At 40.4% G+C, this 20,406-nt stretch overlaps 2 protein-coding genes across 3 annotated transcripts in view; one reads left to right on the top strand and one right to left on the bottom strand.

The window, feature by feature from the left end:
• Window positions 1-917: 917 nt before the first annotated feature.
• Window positions 918-6,006, bottom strand: RPA3 (replication protein A3). The gene is made up of 4 exons (XM_054496640.2): window positions 5,826-6,006; window positions 4,551-4,625; window positions 3,367-3,475; window positions 918-2,817 (listed from the first exon to the last, which is right to left on the bottom strand). Exons 1-4 carry the CDS (start codon window positions 5,922-5,924, stop codon window positions 2,735-2,737), a joined length of 366 nt encoding a protein of 121 aa, XP_054352615.1. The 5' UTR covers window positions 5,925-6,006; the 3' UTR covers window positions 918-2,734.
• A 171-nt stretch (window positions 6,007-6,177) lies between these two features.
• The window catches only part of UMAD1 (UBAP1-MVB12-associated (UMA) domain containing 1), a 300,107-nt gene continuing 285,878 nt past the window's right edge, over window positions 6,178-20,406 (top strand). For both annotated transcript variants that reach the window (XM_063667538.1, XM_054496639.2), the window contains exon 1: window positions 6,178-6,326. The gene's annotated coding sequence lies outside the window, so the exon portion shown is untranslated. The remainder of the gene's footprint in view (window positions 6,327-20,406) is intronic.

Raw genomic sequence — 20,406 nt, 5'->3', positions numbered from 1 at the left:
ACTTCTAAATTTGTTTTAACTTTTCTTTTTTGGATGGGGTCTTGCTGTGTTGCGCAGGCTGAAGTACAGCGGCATGATTGTTGCTCACTGCAGCTTCGAACTCCTGGGCTTGAGCTATCCTGCCACTTTAGCCTCCCAAGTAGCTGGGGCTATAGGCATGCACCACCACACATAGAACACAGGAAAGGTATAGTAGGCCAGGTGCGGTGGCTCACACCTATAATCCCAGCACTTTGGGAGGCCAAGGCAGGCAGATCACGAGGTCAAGAGATCGAGACCATCCTGGCCAACCAACATGGTGAAACCCTGTCTCTACTAAAAATACAAAAATTAGCTGGGCATAGTGACACACGCCTGTAGTCCCAGCTACTCGGGAGGATGAGGCAGGAGAATTGCTTGAACCCGGGAAGTAGAGGTTGCAGTTAGCTGAGATCATGCCACTGCACTCCAGCCCAGGTGACAGAGTAAGTAAGACTCCATCTCAAAAAAATAAGTAAATAAATAAAAAAGGTACAGTAAATTTTTTTAAAACATTTCACTCTTTTTGAATAACACTTAGCTTAAAACACGCTGTACAGCTGAACAAGAATATTTTTCTTTGTATTCTTATGAACTTTTTTTCTATTTTCAAAATTAAATTTTCTTTTTACATTTTAACTTTTTTGTTAAAAGCTAAAACACAAGCACACACACTAGCCTAGGCCTACACAGGATCATTAATATCACTGTCTTCTACCTCCATATCTTGTCCCAGTGGAAGTTCTTCAAGGGCCATAACATGCAGGGAACTGTCATCTCCTATAACAAGGTCTTCTTTGGGAAGACCTCCTGAAGGACTCTCCTGTGGCTGTTTACAGTTACCTTTTTTCCTGTAAGTAGGGGTACAGTTTAAAATAATGATAAATAGTAAACACATAGCCAGTAACATGGTATTTTATTATCAAGTACTATGTACCATACATAATTCTATGTGTCATACTTTTATATGCAGCCTACTGTGCTGCTTGTTTACACCATCATCACCACAAACATGTGAGTAATGCACTGTGCTAAGATGTTACGATGCCTTTGTCTTTAGACAGGAATTTTTCAGTTCCATTATGATCTTATGGGACCACCATCACATATGCAGTCTGTCATTGACCAAAGTCACTATACAGTGTATAACTGTACAATTGTCTTTATTTCATGTAACAGAATGCTTTACTGTAAATGGCTATGGCAATGTCCCTCAAGTAATGAGCAGAGTATTTCTGGATGACAGAAGTTGAAATTTAAGATTACACTAATTAAAACTAAATATTTTTGGTACAACTTACAATAATCTATATGGATTTAGAATTATTTTATTTCCTTATTCAAGGGAATGGGTCAAGCCATAAAACTTAACTGGCCACGTAGGTCATCGGTTATTCTATACTACCTTATTCCAAATCTGCCACATCTTCCCTGCTCATGCCCAACATGGTGCTAGAGAGAGATTCCATACTAAAGATTAGACAGTTGAAAACAACAAAAAAAAGTCAAATGATTCCACCAACTCTTTCAATGATCATATATTCCTTGTTTGGAATTTAGTAAGTGCTATTCTAAAACCCAGGAAGGCTGGGCATGGTTGTTACACACCTGTAATCCCAACACTTAGGGAGGCTAAGGCGGTAGGATTGCTTGAGGCTAGGTGTTTGAGTCCAGCCTGGGAAACACAGTGAGACCCCGTCTCTACACGGAAATTTAGGAAAATCTAGCTGGGCATGGTAGTGCCCACCTGTAGTCTGAGCTACTTGGGAGGCTGAGCCCGAACTTTAAGGCTGCAGTGAGCTATGATTGCATAACCGTATTCCAGCCTGGGCAACAGAGTGAGATCCTGTCTCTACAAAAACAAAACCAAACCAAGCCAGAAAAAGAGATACTTCACAGATTACAGAAGACGTAAGATTCTGTTTGCCTTTTTTTGAGACAGAGCTTCACTCTTGTTGCCTAGGCTGGAGTGCAATGGCACAATCTTGGCTCACTGTAACCTCCGCCTCCCAGGTTCAAGTGATTCTCCTGTCTCAGCCTCCCGAGTAGCTGAGATTACAGGCGCATGCCACCACGCCTGGCTAATTTTTTGTATTTTTAGTAGAGACGGGGTTTCATCATATTGGTGATGCTGGTCTCAAACTCCTGACCTTAGGTGATCCACCCACCTCGGCCTCACAAGGTGCTGGGATTACAGGAGTAAGCCAGTGTGCCCAGTCTCTGTTTGCCTTTTTAATGTCATCTACTTCATTTTGTAAGTAGAGTATCAAGGAAATAATTATCAAGGTATAGTTTGGGAAAAGGTGAGCAAATCCTTAACACAGCTGGCCCAAGGTTTTATTTGGTAGGTCTAAATCTTGACCTTACGGCTACAAAATTTCAAGTTTGTGCTTGAATATATGATTCAAAGAATGAAAATGAAATGAGCAATAGTACGTACCATTTTAGTTTTTATTAATAAAATAGAAACCTAAACTCGGACAACTGCTTTATTCTTGCATCTAATCTGACCATATATTGGAGTAGCAATTCTTTATAAAAGAACTTAGGTGAGAACTGTCAATATATCAGTTCCATCAAAAACTCTAGGTTGGAATATCTTAAAAACAGCAAATTAAATATGAGAAAGCACAGAAATCTCTCCCTCAAACAAGAGGGGCTTCCTTTAATAGACTTTAATATAGCTCATTTACGATCGTATGAAAATCCATCAAGATCAATCATGTTGCACAATCCCTAAAGGATAAAACTGAGGGAACTCATGGATAATTTTCACAGCTTCATTGTAAAGTCCAAGATCTGAAAGAAACATTTAAGCAAACATTTAATCTACAATGGAAAGTTGTAACATCAATTATTGTCTAAGATATTTTTACCTATTTCCTTTTTCTCATCCTTTTGGAAGTGAATTTCTAAAAATGGAGATATGGATTATGGATTCTTGTATTTAACTGTGGCGCCAAAAAAAAAAGACATGGGAGTACCACCCATTTTGACGTTCATTATACAGGCAGTTTCTGCCTGGTAGTGTTTTGGGTATTATGCATTATTCAGTTCCTTCAATTCATATATTACAACAAAAAAACTAATACTATTTTTGTTATATTTAAAAAAATTATCTTTCAACAAATATTAATTAATCTTTACTGAGTTTCTTACATATATAAGCACTACTTAGAAGCAGGCCAAAACAAAATGTACCCCCATTTTCCTTTAGGATCATAAAATTCTATAGAAATTGAAAATGTGGCAGTACTAAAACTCTAGACCAATAGATATCAAACTAAAAATAAAACTGTTTTCCTGTTAATTACATAAAACCAGTCAATACTAGAATGCTTTATTTACCAAAAGGATGGTTATCTTCTTTAAACTGGACATAAGATGTACACAAGATGGTGGCCTTGGCGGTTACTCTTCCAACCACTTCCACAATTCCAGAGATTTCTTCATCAAGCTAAGACACAGAACAAGACGTCAATTGGTGTTATCACATTTTCAGTTGACAATTGATTTGGAAAACTGTTATACAGGTTACTAATCTTTCACTCCAAGTAACAAAGTAATTTTAAAAATTACCAGTGTAAAAGTTAAAATGTAACTTGTTAACACGTTTGAGTACTTAACTGTCAGCATGTTAAAATTCCTGTTACCTTTAGTAGTAGCTTCAAGTCCAAAGCTACAATTCAAGTTAAAGGCAAAATCACTATTGAAAATGTCCAGCATTTCTATAAGCAGTAATTTCCTATGAGAGGAATCTTCTATAATCTGTATTTCACAATGTGTTCTGTATACATTAACCAAACAGCATATGGATTTGTCTTCACAAAATACCAAAAAAAGTTTTAAGTATGTTAAACATAAAATGCAAACATAAATAAGTAAAAACTGGAAATATATGAACAAAAATAGAAAATAAAATAAAATTGAAAATTCTTGAGGGGCTGGTCGAGGCAGGAGGATTGCTTGAGACCAAGAGTTCAAGACCAGCCTGAGGAACATAGGGAGAGGCCATCTCTACAAAAAACAAAACAAAACAAAACAAAAATTAGCCAGGCATGGTTGAACATGCCTGTAGTCCCAGCTACTGGGGAGGCTGAGATGGGAGCAACTTGACCTCGCGAGGCTAAGGCTGCAGTGCGCCACGATGGTGCCACTGCATTCCACCCGGGGCAACAGAGTGAGACCTTGTCTCAAAACAAAAAACAAAAACGAAACAAAAAACCTCTTGAGGAAGAAAAAAGCAATTTAAATTTTTCTTATGTGATTTTATGGTCTTTCATAAGGAATGAGAATTGTTATCCAACATTTATGGGATATGTTCAAAAATCATGAAGCCCAAATCATTGTTTAAAAATGTAAAAGGAAATACAACGAGAGAATAGTACAAGAATTAAATTTTAGAGCCAGGGACGTTTTACCAGCTCATCCTTTTTAAATCCATTCCAAAAATTAGAAACATCGGCAACAAACCAAATCCAGATGAAGAATTAACTATAATATATATGAGACTTATTAATACTTAAACATACGGGTTCCATCAACTCGATGGTTCCATTTTTTCCTTCTCCATCTGAAAGAATAAACATTTTTCCAGTGGGATGAATCTAAAAACGAAACATATCATTAAACTCTCACTAAAACAACAACAAAACAGTTTGACAAAAGATGAGTACATTGATCCTTAGTTGAGCACAAATCAACTGTTTTTTGAACAGTTTATTCATTCAGTTTATTCAACTTATTGGTTCAAATTATAATCTTATGTTATCGAATCTGTTCATGGAACACACAGTTAATTCTGAATTTCAGATAAACAAGGATTTTTTTTTTTGTAGTGTTAAGTAGGTTCTGTATTTGCTAAATATGGTAACCCTATTCTAATAACAAATTAAAGGAAGCCCACCCTATCTGAAAGTGAAATCTGCTGGTACTCATGATTTAGACAGTACATATCCCACGGAGGGTATGTTTTTAAAAACAGGCATGATGAAGTAAAAGGAGAACTGGTTGCTAGAATATCTGGGTCCTACTCCTGGGAAGCAGCTGTAAAGAGCGCTGTCAGATCGCACAGCTTTGCCACTTGCTGAGTTTCGGAGCATTTTAGTCAACCACCTACCACTACTACTCAGTTTCCCTACTTGGGAAGTCAGAGCAACACTCATTTAAGGAAGAGGATGCGTGGATGAAATGAGCTACTAAATAAGTCTTCATATAATAGTTTTCTTTTCCTCAGCTTTTCAGGTCACTGATTCCAAGACTTTGGGCCTGTTTCTAGCCTGTAGAATGAGGGAACTTCACTTTAATACTGGGGTTAGATAACTCGTTACTACAGGACCCAAAGCGGACAATCAAGGCATGTTTTACAGAGAAGCGATTACAGCGAGGAAACGAGGTTTGCAAAAATAAGTAATTTCAGAAGAGAAGGAAACCAGCAGATTAGTTTTGTCTGCGTCCGTCACGTCTGAGTAAACTAAGAAATCTGAAGGTAGATGTGGGAGTGGTGTTTATAATTTCCCTTACGTAAGCACGGCTAGAACGGAGGCGACGGGCACTGGAAATTAGAACTCAGCATTTGAAAACACCTTGTTTCCGTGCCATAAAAGAGCGCCAAAATGGGGCTACAACGGCTAAAGGATTTCCAAAAAGTCTCCTTGTGCAAAATAAAGGAGTCAGGAGCGCAGTGATTGGAGGCTTTCCGTCCTTTTTCATCCCCCGTTATCCACGCAGAATCCGCCACCCAGGCGGTCATGGGGTCCCTCCCTCCAGCTACAGACTTGGGAGCCCATGACTGCGAACCCGCACACCTTTTCCAGCTTCCCTACGAAGCAGACAGGCTTGTCGATGAACTGAGCTAGCATGCCGGCGTTGATGCGCGACCTGGGAAACTCCATCATGTCCACCATGATATAGTCCAAGACTGAGCCTGGCGGGAAACCCACGGACGACTGAAACTGTGCGCCCCGCGGGTGTCTATGGGGCAGATTTCTCGGCACCAATCAGCGAAGACTAGCGCTCCAGCTTCGCCAATTAAATGCGCGGAAACCTAAATCGCAATCGCGTTGTCTCTGAAAGGGGTGGAGAAGGGGCGGGATGAGTCCGGAAGTGGAGATTGGCTGCTTAGTGACGCGCGGCGTCCCGGAAGTTGCCAGATACAGGGCGAGAGGCAGTGGAGGCGGGGCTTGGATAGGGGCGGAACCTGAGACTACCCTTCTGCGATCACAGGATTCCCGGTGGTGACTTGACCCCGGAAGTGGGGTGTGGAGCTCCGGTGCCGGTGCGGCGGGGGACTGCGGCGCCAGCCTCAGGTACCTCTTCTCGCGGGAGGCGCCGCAACCTTACTGTTTCCCCATTCTTCCCGCGAACAGAGTCAAAAGAGCTAGGCGGGAGTCGGCACTGGCTGCTGCCGCGGTGCTGTGGGTGCTGCGTACCAGCTGTTACTGTTGCCCCGCCTTCCCTCTTCCCGGTTCTGCGTGGGACGCGCGGGAGTTTTGCTGAATGATACGTGGTGTGGCGTAGGGGTTGTGATACCCGCCCCCTTGGAGATGGGGAGCAGGGTCATCAGTGATCTTGATCACTTTCTTCAGGCTTTTGCCACTTGTTGGCTGAGGGTCGATTTACTTCCTTAGCTGCGTCACTCTACTTTCTCCAGTTTCTCCACCTGTAAGAAGGAGATTGATCCGATTACTTCTAAGACGTTTTTTAGCCCAACCCGACCACACTGCGGAGGCGCCGGTTTTTTCACCCCGCTAACCCCTCCGTGTTGGCAGCCAATAGAAGCACTTAAGGATGGGTAACGGGGAAGGACCACTGGCCAGTACTAGAGGAGACAAGCTTAAATCGTTGTTAGACCCCGAGCTAGGGTTCCCCGAGCTAGGGTTCTCCCTTCTGAGGCGTATTTTCCCCATCCGCAAAACGAAGGGTTAGGCGGAATGATTTGCAAGGTCCCAGTTGACTCTAACTTTTGGCCATATGTTTGACTCAACAGTTTAAACCCTCTCAGCAGTCTTTCTGTCGTTGCCCTCCACACTGCGAGACTCTGGAGGGCGATCTGGAGGTCTGGAAGATAACCGATTCCTGGGACATTTGGGGGTAGTCTCCAATCTGTCCCTGGCTCATCTTGTGACCCGAAGCCGGCGGCCTTGCCAGGAATATTCTAGAATGAGTGCACATAAAAATACCTTCAAATGGTACTGTGGAAATTGGACATAAGTTTTAATTGGGTATTATAACGTTGTGGAAACTGAGTCTGTGAATTTGCCCAAAGCTACAGAATTGTCATCGTTCTAATTCCCTTAAGCAAATAAGATCTGATTTGAGACTTTACGTGGCAATTTAAGATTGGAATCTCATGTACGATAATTAAATGATAGTCTCCTTTAGTGTTTACTTAGCACTTAATAGGTTTGTCTTAGTTTTACTCACTAACAGTAGTTTAAAGGATTTCATTAAACAGATGTAGAATGTGTGTCAGCGGTGTATAAAAAAGTTGTGGTTGTATTGGTGCAAGTCAATAAAGTCTATTTTATATTAAAGCTTTAAGTCTTTTGTACTTCAGCGTTGTTTTGCAAAGCAAGTTGATGTGCATTATGTAGGGGAGAGTACACACATCAATGTCTTTAATAGCATTTTTTTTTTTTTGAGGCAAGATCTCGCTCTGTCACCCAGACTGGAGTGCAGTGGCATGCTCATAGCTCACTGCAGCCTTTAACTCCTAGGCTTAAGCGATCCTGTCACCTCAGCCTGCCAAGTAGCTGGGACTATAAGCACATACCACTACACCCAGCTAATAAAGATTTTTTTTTTTTTTTTTTTTTTTGTACAGATGGGGCCTTGCCATGTTGACCAGGCTTATCTCAAACTCCTGGGCTCAAGCGATCCCTCCCTCCCCCGTCTCCCTCCCAAAGTCAGGTGTGAGCCTTGGTGCGTACCCTGTAATAGTGATTTTTTTTTTTAAAGAGCAGTCCTGAGAGTACCAGATGTTAATGTCGTTGTTTACTTGCAGTTAAAAAGACCACTTTTAAGTAAAGGCTTTCTTTTAAAACAGGGAGATGAGCAAGAAGATAATTTAAAACAGCCTTTTCGCGTATTTTTGAGTCACTTAAAATATTATGAAATACATGATGTACAGAGAAAAGTATAGCTAGCCGATTTGCATAGTTTTGAGAGAAATGAAATGAATCCATGGGGCCTGTCATTCAGCTGAAGAAATGGAACTTTACCAGTTACCAGTACATTTTACCGGTTTGCACTTGCCCAATGAAGCCCTCCTTGCTACAGCCGTAAGTAAACACTATCTTGAAATTTGTGTTAAGCTTCCTAAGCTTTTCTACATAGTTTTATCACACATGCAGGCGTTGCTAAATGGTATGTTGTTTAATATTGCCAATCTTTGACCTTTATATAAATAGAAACGTATATATCTTCTGACTTCTTTTGTTTTTGAGATTCATCTATGTTGACGAATGTACGCAGATCATATTTTTTTTCTGTTACAGGTAGGCATGAGCGGGGCAGTGGTGGGCTCTCCCCCAACCCACTAGAAATGTTGGGGGATGATTTGGCAATTATCGAATTTGTTTCTCCAAAAATGATAATTCTGCAGCGCCAGGGAGAGGCCATTTCCTGATGGTCCACACCTGTTATCAAAATGTTAATTGAATGTAGACCCGAGGGAGAAACAGCTTCCTGGGCATGCATATTAAGAGACAAAAATGGTAAAGTATGATCTTCCAGGTACACTCCATTGGAAAAAAGAAGCAAGCTTCAGATGGGCTGTGTGTAACTCCCTAAAAACACTTCCCAAGGCTAAGGAGGGCTCTGTGCCTGCGGGCAGCCTATCCTAAGGAAAGATTATGGGAAAGAGACAAGCTTATAGAAGTCCTAGGTTCGGAGCCGGGCGCGGTGGTTCACGCCTGTAATCCCAGCACTTTGGGAGGCCGAAGTGGGTGGATCACCTCGGATCAGAAGTTCAAGACCAGCCTGGTCAACATGGTGAAACCCTGTCTCTACTAAATATACAAAAAATTAGCCAGGCGTGATGGCGGCGCCTGTAGTCCCAGCTACTCGGGAGGCTGAGGCAGGAGAATGGCGTGAACCCGGGAGGCGGAGCTTGCAGTGAGCCGAGATCGCACCACTGCACTCCAACCTGGGCCACAGAGCAAGACTCCGTCTCAAAAAAAAAAAACAAACAAACGAAAAAAAAAAAAGGATCAACTGTTAAATCGGACACTTGACCTACTCTCTTTAACCTTCACATTCCTGCTTGGGTCTCTAACAAGCACACCTTCCTTTCTTTCCTGTTCTAAGGCCTTTTAGAGTAAACTTCCATTCCTGCTCTGGAACTTGCCTGGGTCTCTTTTTCTGCTTCATGCCCCTCAGTCAAATTTTTTCGTCTGAGGAGTCAAGGACTGAAGTTGCCACTGACGCGTAAGGATAGGCCACCGGTAACTTGGGGTAACTTGGAGTAACTTGGATCTCTGCCACTAATAAAAAAATGATTTCCCCAAATGGTGGTACCAGTTTACTCTCTTACCTGGAGTATAAGAGAGTTACACTTATTGTATATTCTTGGCAACTCTTGAAGTTTTTTCCCCCAATTTGATGGATATGAAATTTTTTTTGTCGTGACCCTAATTTGCACTCCCTGATTACTGAAAAGTTTGAACATTTTTTCAGATTTTTATTGGTTATTTATGTTTATCTTTTTTTTCCTTGATTTTTCTTTTTCTTACTGACTTTTAAGAGCTTTTTATTAGTGGGATATTGTAATGGTACAAGTGTTGTCCGTTTTTGGCCTATCTTTCCATTTCCTTCCTTCATTCCGTCCTTTTTTTTTTTTATTAGAAAGACCTCTTTTAATATAAACATTTTTCCCCTTAAGTTTAATGTAGGAGAAAAGTCCATTAAAATCTCATTTATGAATTCTTTCATACGTCATACTCTTAAAGGTATTCTATTTTTCCTAAAATGTTTAGAGTTTTGCCTTTCATATTTAATAGTCTGTCATCTAGAATTCACTCTTCATGTATGTTGTCAGATAGGTCTCCAATCTCTGTTTTGTTTTAATTTCAGTTGTCCTAATGTGATTTGACTGTATCACCTTTTTGCCACTGACCTTCACTTGTCACCTTAAGTTTACAGATATGTGTGGAGTCAATTCTATTCTATGGATCTATTTTTCTATCCCTGAACCACTACCAATTTTCTTTAATAGTGTAGCCTTATCATAACTTTTGATGTCTGGGGCTGTGTTCTCAGGAATGTCTTGGTTATTTTTGTCTCTTTGCTGTGCCATATAGAATGTAGCTTATGAGTTTCCATGAAAAACTGTGTTGGAATTTTGATCAAAATTGCATTGAATCTTTGGATGTATTTCAGGAAAAGTAACAGCTGAATGTCAGCTCTTACTATCCTTGAGCCATTTTGGTCCTCTTAAAATCTTTCCAAAAAGTCTCATACTTTTCTACATAAAAGTTTTGACTTTTAGCTTAGATTTATTCCTAGATACCTTGTTTTTGTTGCTATTATGAATGGTATCATTTTTTAAATTAAAGATTTTAACTGATTGTTTTGGTATATAGAAATGCCATTTTAAGAATTTTCTATCTTTTTTTGGAATTTTCTATTCATATTTGAATAATTATAGTTTTGTTTCTTAAGAATTCTTACATATTTTATTTATTTTTCTTACCTTTTTCCTAGGATAGAGCTTTCAGTACCATTTTGAATAGAAATAGTGTTTAAGTCAAGATGGGGTTTGGCTGCATAAACAAAAGTATCTTTAATGCACAAACGCTTATTCTCACATGTGAGAGAAGTCCACAGCTGTGCAACTTAGTACTTATGTGGTAGTGCACTAAGACTCAGGGCCCCAGATTCTTTCTGTCTTTCTGTACTTCTGCATTCAATATCTAGTTCCATATTTATGGTCACCTCATAAGCCAGGTAAGTGATGGAGCTTCAGCTATCAAGTAAATCCACATTCTATGTGGCAGAGAAGTGGACAGGCAAGAGTATACCTCCATGAGATTCAGCTTCCTTTAAGGAGTATTCCCCAAAGTCCTTCCCAACTTGAATTTCTGTTTATTAGGTTAAGGAATTTTCCTTCTATTCCTAGTTTGATAAGCATTTTAATTGGTTATGGAATTTGATCAAATGCATTTTTTGCCTTAACTGAGATAATTGAAATGAGTATCTATTTTTCAGTGTTTGAACCAAGCTCACATTCTTGGAAGCTTGGCTATGATATATTGTCTTTTATTATATATTCCTGGATTTGATTTGCTGTTGTTTTTGTTTAGGATTTTTTTTTTTTTATCCATGTTCATGAGTGAGATTGGTCTGTAATTTTCCTTTTTTGTATAGTCCTTGTCAAAATTTGGCATTACGGTTATAAGACAGGAGAATTCCCTGGACCCCTTTGTGGGACTTGCAACCAGGGTGTGGCTCGTTTGCTCGGCTGCGGTGTACTCAAACCCCTTACGGGAGGGGGAGTATGCAGGTGAGCAGGTGCAGGAGCTGGGGTGAGTGATTTTGGCCTCTAGCCCCACGGCAGTGTCTAGAGGCGTTACAATGCTCTTTTAGCCCTGCCGTCTGGGGATGGCTTAAGTGTTAAATAGCTCCGTAGAGTCAGCGTGACAGCCTTTTTGGGTTCCCACACCCAGTGCATCCTGAATTCTTATCTAGCGTCGAGGAGGAATCAGGTTACATGGACTTGAAAGATGGTGAATGTGGGCATTTTATTGAGTGATGGAGGTGGCTCTCAGTGAGATGGTGATATGGTTTGGCTGTGTCCCCACTCAAATCTCATCTTGAATTGTAGCTCCCATAATTCCCATGTGTTGTGGGAGGGACCCGATGAGAGATAACTGAATCATGGGGACAGTTTCCCCCATACTGTTCTCGTAGTAGTGAATAAGTCTCACGAGATCTGATGGTTTTATAAGGGGAAACCCCTTTCGCTTGATTTTTTTTTTTTTTATTCTCTCTTGTCTGACACCATGTAAGACGTACCTTTTGCTTTCCACCATGATTGTGAGGCCTCCCCAGCCACGTGGAACTGTGAGTCCATTAAACCCCTTTTTCTTTATAAATTACCCAGTCTCAGGTATGTCTTTATCAGCAGTGTGAAAATGAACTAATACAGATGGGGAGCTGGAGAGGGGATGGAGTGGGAAGATGATCTTCCCCTGGAATTCAGCTGTCCCATGGCCAATCTCCTCTCTGACCATCCCCAGCCAAACTCCCCTCGACACTCAGATGCTTCCTCTCTTCTGTCCTCTGCTGCACTGTTCTGCTGCTCTGCCACTCTTCTGCTGCTCTGCCACTCTTCTGCTCATGGAGCCTGGGGTTTGGGTTTTATATGGGCACAGAATAGGGGCGACATTGTGGGCCAAAAGGCAACATTTGGGTGCAAAAACAGCCTGTTCACATTTAGGGCTGTGGGTCCAGGCTTGAGGGTGGAGCCCTCGCCAGGGACCCCACCCTTCTGCCGCTTGTCCGTATCAGTTACTAGTTTTGTGAAATTAGTGTGGAGTGTTTCTTTTATTTATTTTCCAAGATTGTACATAAAACTGAAATTATCTATTGAGTGTTTGGTAGTGTTGACCTATAAAACCTTTTAGATCGTTATAGTTAACTTTGACTAGAGCTTTAGACATTTCCCGCAAGTTTTTATAAGCAGATGTACATTAAGTTCTAAGTATTTTCTAGTTTTCAGCATATTTCTTTTTTGACCCATGCATTATTTTTGTTTCAAAATGTATAGGTTTTATTAAAGTTATTTTGATAATTCCCAGTGAAATTGCATTATAATCTGAGGGTATGGTTTGTCTAATTCTTTGAAATTATATGAGACTAATTCTTTGAAATTATGTGAGGCTTGCTTTAAGGCTTATTAGGAACATGGACAATTTTTCATGTGTGCTTGGCAAAAAAATGTATTTTCCAGTTGTTGGATCCAGTGTGTAAATTGCAGTGTTCACATAATTCTGTTCTCTTTTTGTCTGCTTAATGTCTCAATTATTGATAAATATGTGACATAGCCTATAGATGGTAGCATTGTCAAATTTCTCCTTGAAGCCCTGATGACTTTTGCTATATATGTACATTTCTTTAAGAGACAGGGTCTTACTCTGTTGCTGAGGCTGGAGTGCAGTGGTATGATTGTGGTGCAATGCAGCCTTGAACTCCTGAGCTCAAGTGATCTCGCCTCAGCTTCCCGAGTAGCTGGGACTGCAGGCACGTGCCATCACACCCAGCTAATTTAAAATAAAATCTTTCTTTTGTAGAGACGGGTTCTTTCTTTGTTGCCCAGGCTGGTCCTTAACTGCTAGGCTCAAGCAAGCCTCCCTCCTTGGCCTCTCAGAGTGCTAGGATTACAGGTGTGAGTCACTGTGCCTGGCTTGGCTTTAAAGTTTTTATTGTTGTTGTTTGCTACTATTATAGACGTGCCAGCTGTCTTTTGGTTAGAATTTATTTGTTTTATCTTTTTCCATCCAGGGGAGACAAGACCCATGGGCTTGAATGCTCATTTTCTCATTTCTTTTGTAGCTTAGCTGACAGCTGGCCTGGCAGGTCTCAGCTGAAGGTAAAAACAGGCTGATACCAGGCAGTGGGCTCCAGTGGCCCCCTTCTTCTTAAATAAGTCACTTCCTTCTAAATCAGGAGATTTCCATTAGGACATAATTGCCTAGATGTATGGGGGATGGATTCCTTTCTAAGAGAGCACTAGCGTTTGACAGATCATGAGTGATTTGCTGTTTCTCTGCTTAAGTTTTCTCCAGTAAACCTTAGACTTTATACTGTGTGGCCCTTCTGTTATTTGTGTTTGTGTTGACCTGACAGCTTTAACTTTTTTTGTATTCTTATGTTTTAGGTGTGTCTGTCTTGTAAATAGTGCATATAGCTGGCGATTCATTTTTTCTCTCTTTTGTCCATTTATATTGATTGTGGCTACTGATGTATTATGATTTGTCTTAGTCTATGTAGTGTTGCTATTACAGAATACCACAGACTGGGTAATTTATAAAGAAAATAAAATTGGCAGGGGAATTGGCTCACTCCTGTAATCCCAGCACTTTGGGAGGCCGAGGCAGGTAGATCCCATGAATTCAGGAGTTCGAGACCAGCCTGGGCAACATGGTGAAACCCCATCTCTACAAAAAATACAAAAATTAGCTGGGCATGGTGGCGTGTGTGCCTGTGGTCCTAGCTACTTGGGAGGCTGAGGTGTGAGGATAGCTTGAGTTCAGGAGGTGGAGGTTGCAGTGAGCTAAGATCGTGTCACTGTGTTCCAGCCTGGGCGACAGAGTGAGACCCTGTCTCAAAAAAGAAAGAAAGAAAAAAAAGGCTGGGCACGGTCGCTCACACTTGTAATCCCAGCACTTTGGGAGGCCGAGGTGGGTGGATCACCTGAGGTCAGGAGTTGAGACCAGCCTGGCCAACATGGCAAAACCCTGTCTCTACTAAAAGTACAAAAATCAGCCAGGCGTGGTGGCGGATGCCTGTAATCCCAGCTACTCAGGAGGCTGAGGCAGGAGAATCGCTTGAACCCAGGAAGTGGAGGTTGCAGTGAGCCAAGATTGTGCCACTGCACTCCAGCCCGTGCGACAAGAGCGAGACTCCATCTCGAAAAAGAAAAAAAAGGAAAGAAAATAATGTCTTATAGTTCTGGAGGCTTAGATGTCCAAGGTCCAGGGACCCACATCTGGCAAGGGCTTGTTATGAGGAAGACAGAAAGGCAAGAGACCATGAGAGAAATGTAAGGGAAGGGGATGAAACTAATTCTTTTTTTCAGGAACCTACTCCCCCAATAACTAACCCACTCTAGCAATAATGGCATTAATCCATTTATGAGGTCAGAGCTCTCATAACCTGGTTACCTTTTATAGGTCCCAGCTCTCAACACTGTTGCACTGGCAATTAAGTTTTTAACACATGAACTTTGGGGAACATATTCAAACCATAGCAGGATTAATTTCCACGTCATTTTTTTGCTTCCTATGTGTTGTTTTGTTGTTATTTTTTCTTTTCTTGCCTCCTTTTCAATTGATTTTTTTTGTTACTTTTTTCTTCTTTAATGTTATCAGTCTGTATTAATTTGAATGTTATACATTCTGTATTCTTGGGGGGGGGGGCCCACCCTACAAATTTTAACCTGCTGCCATGGTCCGAATGTTTGTCTCTCCCCCCACCCAATTCGTATGCTGAAATCCTAACCCCTAAGGTGATGGCATGTAGTATTAGGAGGTAGGGCCTTTGAGAGGGCACATGAATTGGATTCAGGCCCTTATAAAAGAGTCAGAGAGATCCCTTGCTCCTTCAACCATACGAAATTATAGTGAAAAGATGGCTGTTTGTCAACCAGAAAGTGGGCATTCATCAGACACTGAATATACTGGAGCTTTGATCTTACCCTTTGCAGCCTCCAGGACTGTGAGAAGTAAATTTCTGTTTATAAGTTACCTAATTTATGGTATTTTGTCATAGCAGCATGGACAGATTAAGAAGCATGCATATTAATCTTAAAGTCGAAAGTTACTTTGGGTCAAGACAGAACCTGTAATTCCATTTACCTTTTCCCAATTTTTATGCTGTTGTCTAGAGATTTAGTTCTGTTTTGATTTCTTGTAATCCCACAATTTACATTCTTGTAACTCCGCCTAGACGTTATTATTGCTTTATGCAGTTAATTTTTGCTTGAAATTACCTGTATATTTATCATTTTCTTTACTTAATATTTTTACAGCTTCATCAGTTCATGTTTGTTTTTCTGAGTGTTTATTTCATTCGAGTTCTCAAAGCATAGTTTTATTATCTTTCTGTGGTATAGAATTCTAAATGGATGGTTAATTTCTCCCAAAACTACTGTAATGATAATATTTTACTCTTGTAATGTCTGCTTTGTTTTAAATTGTGATTTTGCTGTAGGCTTTCATGTCTCATTATTTGCTTGATCCTAAGTTGTAACAGGATGGTAGTGATGGCTGCACAACAATGTGAATGTACCTGATGCCACTAAACTGTACACTTAAAAATTGTTTAAATGATAAATTTTCTGTAATATGTTTATTACCACAATTAATAAGTAAAACAAAGTTTAAGCTGGTTAAAGTGGCAGTGTTACTTGTACCAAAAGCACCTTGATTTACTAATCCAGCCATTCTGCATCCTGAACCCAGAATGGTCCACCTAAAATATCAAACTGATCACTCTCCAACCAGTGATTTCCTCCAGCATCACTATTAAGTCCAAACTCCTTGGCATGGCATATAAGAAAGACATTCCAGGTTCTGGCCATGACTTACCTTTACCTTTAATGCTGTCTCTCCCCAACACTTTATTATAACCTTCACTGAGATCTTGGTTAATGTATAGTCAGATTTGTTTTACTCAGGAACTAGCAGAATCCCCACATTGGCTCTCTTAAAAGAGCATTTGTGGTACAAAAAGCCAGGTGCATGATCTTTGAGCAACCCCTCTGTAACCAAAGAGAAAGCCCAAAGCAATACCAGAGCACATTTTTCTGGTAATATAGCAAATCAGACATTCAGAGAAATCACTCCCTGTACAGTCCATCTAAAAAAGTTGGATTAAATATTTTAAAAAATATATGGCTAAATCAATAAAAGATTTAAAAAATTACATAGAAACCAGAAAGGACAAGGATCTACAAATCCACGAAAATATATGTTAGTACTAGAGCTAATGTTGGAGAGTTCCCTGAACCTCCTTGCAGGACTTGTGACAAGGGCGGGCGTGGCTTGTCTTTTGCCTGGGGTTTGGGGTTTATAAGGGTACAGGATGGAGGGTGTGGCAGGCCAAAAGGCAACATTTGGGTATGGAAACAGGAATGCCTGTTCCCATTTAGGGCTGTAGGTTTTCAGGCTTGAGGGTGGGGCCTTTGCCAGGGAACTGCCCTCTTCTGTCTAGTATTTTCCTGCCTCCTGTCCGTATTATTTTCCCTATGGCCATTGCTTTGGGTACGTATTTTCCCATCCTCATGTTGATCTCATTCTGGTGATCTCTCATTGAAGGAGAGACTGTGTCAGATTACTTTAGTCTCCCTCACTTAACTTTTTATTGCTGGCAGCTTCTTGTTTCTGAGTCTAGTCCTGAAAGTCAGATGGATGTACACATTCCCTGGTTCACTCAATTCCCAATGGCTAACAGGCGTTCATCATATGTGACTCTGCTGGGTGGAAATTGGGTCTTCCAAGACTCAGACTTTAAATGGTCTGTGAGTGAGTTGAAGAATTGGGAGCAGTTTACAGTTCTTTGAACTTGAAATTCAACCTTCTTTCTTTGCTCTGCTCAGAGTTTTTCCTGTCATGTACTCTGTTTTATAGAGTCCTCCTTGGGCAGTTACACACCATTCAAACCACTGCCCTCCTGACTCCTCCCTCTCTCCCCTTACAAGAGCTGTGATCTCTGAATGGACGTGGAAGAAGATCTTGTCAGGGACGGGTAGAAGGAGGGGAGGAAATCTAGTCCTGTAAGACTTTGGGGTCTCCATGCAGTGGGATGTCTGGCAGTCTTTTTTTCTGGTAGATATAGCTCTTGTATTTTAGAATTAAGCTCAGGCAGTGGGGATGGACAAAGCATTTTCCACATCTTCTTTGTGGTTCATGCTCCTGTTTTACATTGCTCGTTTACTCACTTAGCCATTTATTCATTCCTTTGATAGGATTTCTGAGTAAAGAAATATACTCTTGGTCGATTGTACTTCTTGGTCAATACCCATTGATCATGCAGTTCGTGGAAGTTTGACTCAGACTTTGAGATACGGTCTCTGATTTTCAGTTGATATAGTTATTGCCAATTTTTTTAGTGTGTTTCTTTACATACATTTTGTTGTAAAACAGCTGGCTATCTTGTTTACTCAGCAGTCTGAAGCAAGTCATTAGACAGCTAGCAATACTTTTTGACTAGACTAGAATGTGAGTAACATTTTGCATGGTTAATGCATGGTTGATGCTGGTTTTATACAGGACTTAGCACCTTGCTTTGTGCCCATTGACATTGTGAGAGGTGGTAGAGAAGTAGGATAAAGAGGCAGGAAGTAGATTGGTTAATTCCTTGAATTTGGAGAAAGTGCCTTGTCTAATTTTGTTTGTCTAGGGCCTACCGCAGTGCCTGGCCAATTTTGGGCCCTCAAAAGATGTTGGTTGAATGAATTAAATAGTGAACAAACAAATGACTGGGTGTTAAAAGAAGTTGTTCTTCAATGGGGGGGAAGTAATAAGCCTTATGATGATGCAGTTAGGCTATATTGAAAGTCAAATAATTTTTAGTTGGCAGTTTAGGGAGTGATTCTTTCTGGATGTTGAATGTGATGGCGCCTATTTTGTGTAAACATTAAAATGAGCGAGCAAATAGAATATTTTAAAGACCCACACTGAATAATGTTTTATTTATTTTTAAATTTACTCTTGGTCCCCAGTGCTCTAGAGAGTTGTAAAGAAGTGTAACCTCACATCCCATGACTTAATTCTCCCTTAGGACATTATTTAGATGTGTTTGTCTCACCTAAGGTATTTGTTTTATGTGGAGAGATGCTTTCTGTTAGAGTTGTCTGAATTCTTTTGCAGGGTGTTTTTTCATTTTCAAAATGCAACACCAAATGAAGTTGCTTCAGAAATTCTTCTTGTACAGTAGTGTTACTTACACTCAAATCAAAATGGTTTGTGGCAGTTATGCAGTTATATTTGTAACTTTCCTAAAACATATAAATGTATCATTGTGTCATTAATTTAGATGACTCAGGATAACACTAAAGGCTGTAAATTGCCTTTTTTGTCAGTGATTGAGATCCAAATGATAAATTCTTAGTGCAGTTTGTTTATAAGCTCTCAAAAAGGCAGTAATCTTATCTTCTAAACCTTATCTTCTAAGGATGCTAGTTAGCATCCTTCTTTAGGAAAAAAACTATGGTTTTCACATGTACAGCATTTTAAAAAAAAACTTCTTGAAATTAAGATGTTTTCTGACTGAAGTGCATCACACACTAGGTGATCATACCCATTCACAGAGGAGTTACAATACATTTTTTATTATTCACTGTCATTGTTCATACTGAAGAAAAGGGCAGTATTCTGAGAGTTCTCAGGTGAAGTCTAACACTCCCAGACCTAGGGGAATGTCTTTACCTGGAGAGTGCTGCTGAGTGGTTAATGTCGAAAAAGAAGTCCCTTTCTTGTAATGTCTTGGTTCTCAACCAGGGGCAGTTTTGTCCCCTAGGAGACATTTTGCAATGTCTGCAGGCATTTTTGGTTGTCACAGCTGGGGGATAGGAAGGCACTTAGTGGGTTAAAGCCAGGGATGGTGCTAAACATGATACAGTGCTAAGGACAGCCTCCTACAACAAAGAATTATCTGATCCCAAATGCTTAGAGTGGAGAGATTGAGAAACCTCGGTCTAATGTAATATGAGATTTTTCCCCCCTAAATTAGTAGATTGAGGGGAGACTTTATTATTCTGTTCTGTTTTTCATGTTGTGAATAAGAAGCAGTAGAGAAAAAAGCAGTCATTTCTTATCACTGCTAGGCTACCCTTCTTGATTCTGAAAACCATAGGGCATTCAATTAAAAAGAAAACAAACACAAATCCTTAAATCCATCAACTACAAAACCAAAACCTTCCCTGACTATTCTCTAGTAGATACTTTGAGGCTCAAATTTATTTACAAAGTAATGGAGGAGAGTAAAATTGTTTGACGTCTGTTTAACCCAAGTGAGGCCATCTGTATTCAGTGATGGAAATAGGATCTGACAAGAGGGGAGGTTCTGTTCTAAAATTTTCTTAGGTGAAATTGTTAGTTTTCAAGATGACTTTATCATATGGATATGGGAAGTGATTCTGTAGAGACAGTACAGTTATCCTTCGGTATCCCTAGGGGATTGGTTCCAGGACTTCCTGCTGATACCCAAATCCACAGATGCTCAAGTGCCCTTTATTAAATGGTATAGTATTTGCATATAGCCTTTGTACATCCTCCCATATACTTTATCCCTAAATTCCTTAGAATATCTAACTCTGTGTAAATAGTTATATTTTAAAATTTGGGCTGGGTGCGGTGGCTCATGCTTGTAATCCCAGCACTTTGGGAGCACAAGGTGGGTGGATCACTTGAGGCTAGGAGTTCAAGACCAGCCTGGCCAACATGGTGAAACCCCATCTCTACTAAAAAATACAAAAATTAGCCAGGTGTGGTGGCGGGTGCCTGTAATCCCAGCTACTCTGGAGGCTGAGGCAGGAGAATCGCTTGAACTTGGAGGCAGAGATTGCAGTGAGCCAAGATTGTGCCACTGTAACCCAGCCTGAGTGACAGAGTAAGACTGTCTCAAAAAAAAAAAAAAAAAAAAAAACAGAAAATTTGTAATATT

Source organism: Pongo pygmaeus, chromosome 6 (assembly GCF_028885625.2).
Source record: "Pongo pygmaeus isolate AG05252 chromosome 6, NHGRI_mPonPyg2-v2.0_pri, whole genome shotgun sequence".
NCBI classification, from domain to species: Eukaryota; Metazoa; Chordata; class Mammalia; order Primates; family Hominidae; genus Pongo; species Pongo pygmaeus.
The sequence above is the reverse complement of the archived record's forward strand: the minus strand, read 5'-3'. Positions and strand labels throughout refer to the sequence as shown.

Excerpts from the sequence above, each read along its gene's own strand:
- RPA3 (XM_054496640.2), bottom strand. The coding sequence starts at position 5,924 with ATGGTGGACATGATGGAGTTTCCCAGGTCGCGCATCAACGCCGGCATG. Across the intron at positions 4,626-5,825 it reads TCGTAGGGAAGCTGGAAAAG|ATTCATCCCACTGGAAAAAT; the intron begins GTGTGCGGGTTC and ends TTTCGTTTTTAG. Across the intron at positions 2,818-3,366 it reads AGAAGATAACCATCCTTTTG|ATCTTGGACTTTACAATGAA; the intron begins GTAAATAAAGCA and ends TGTTTCTTTCAG.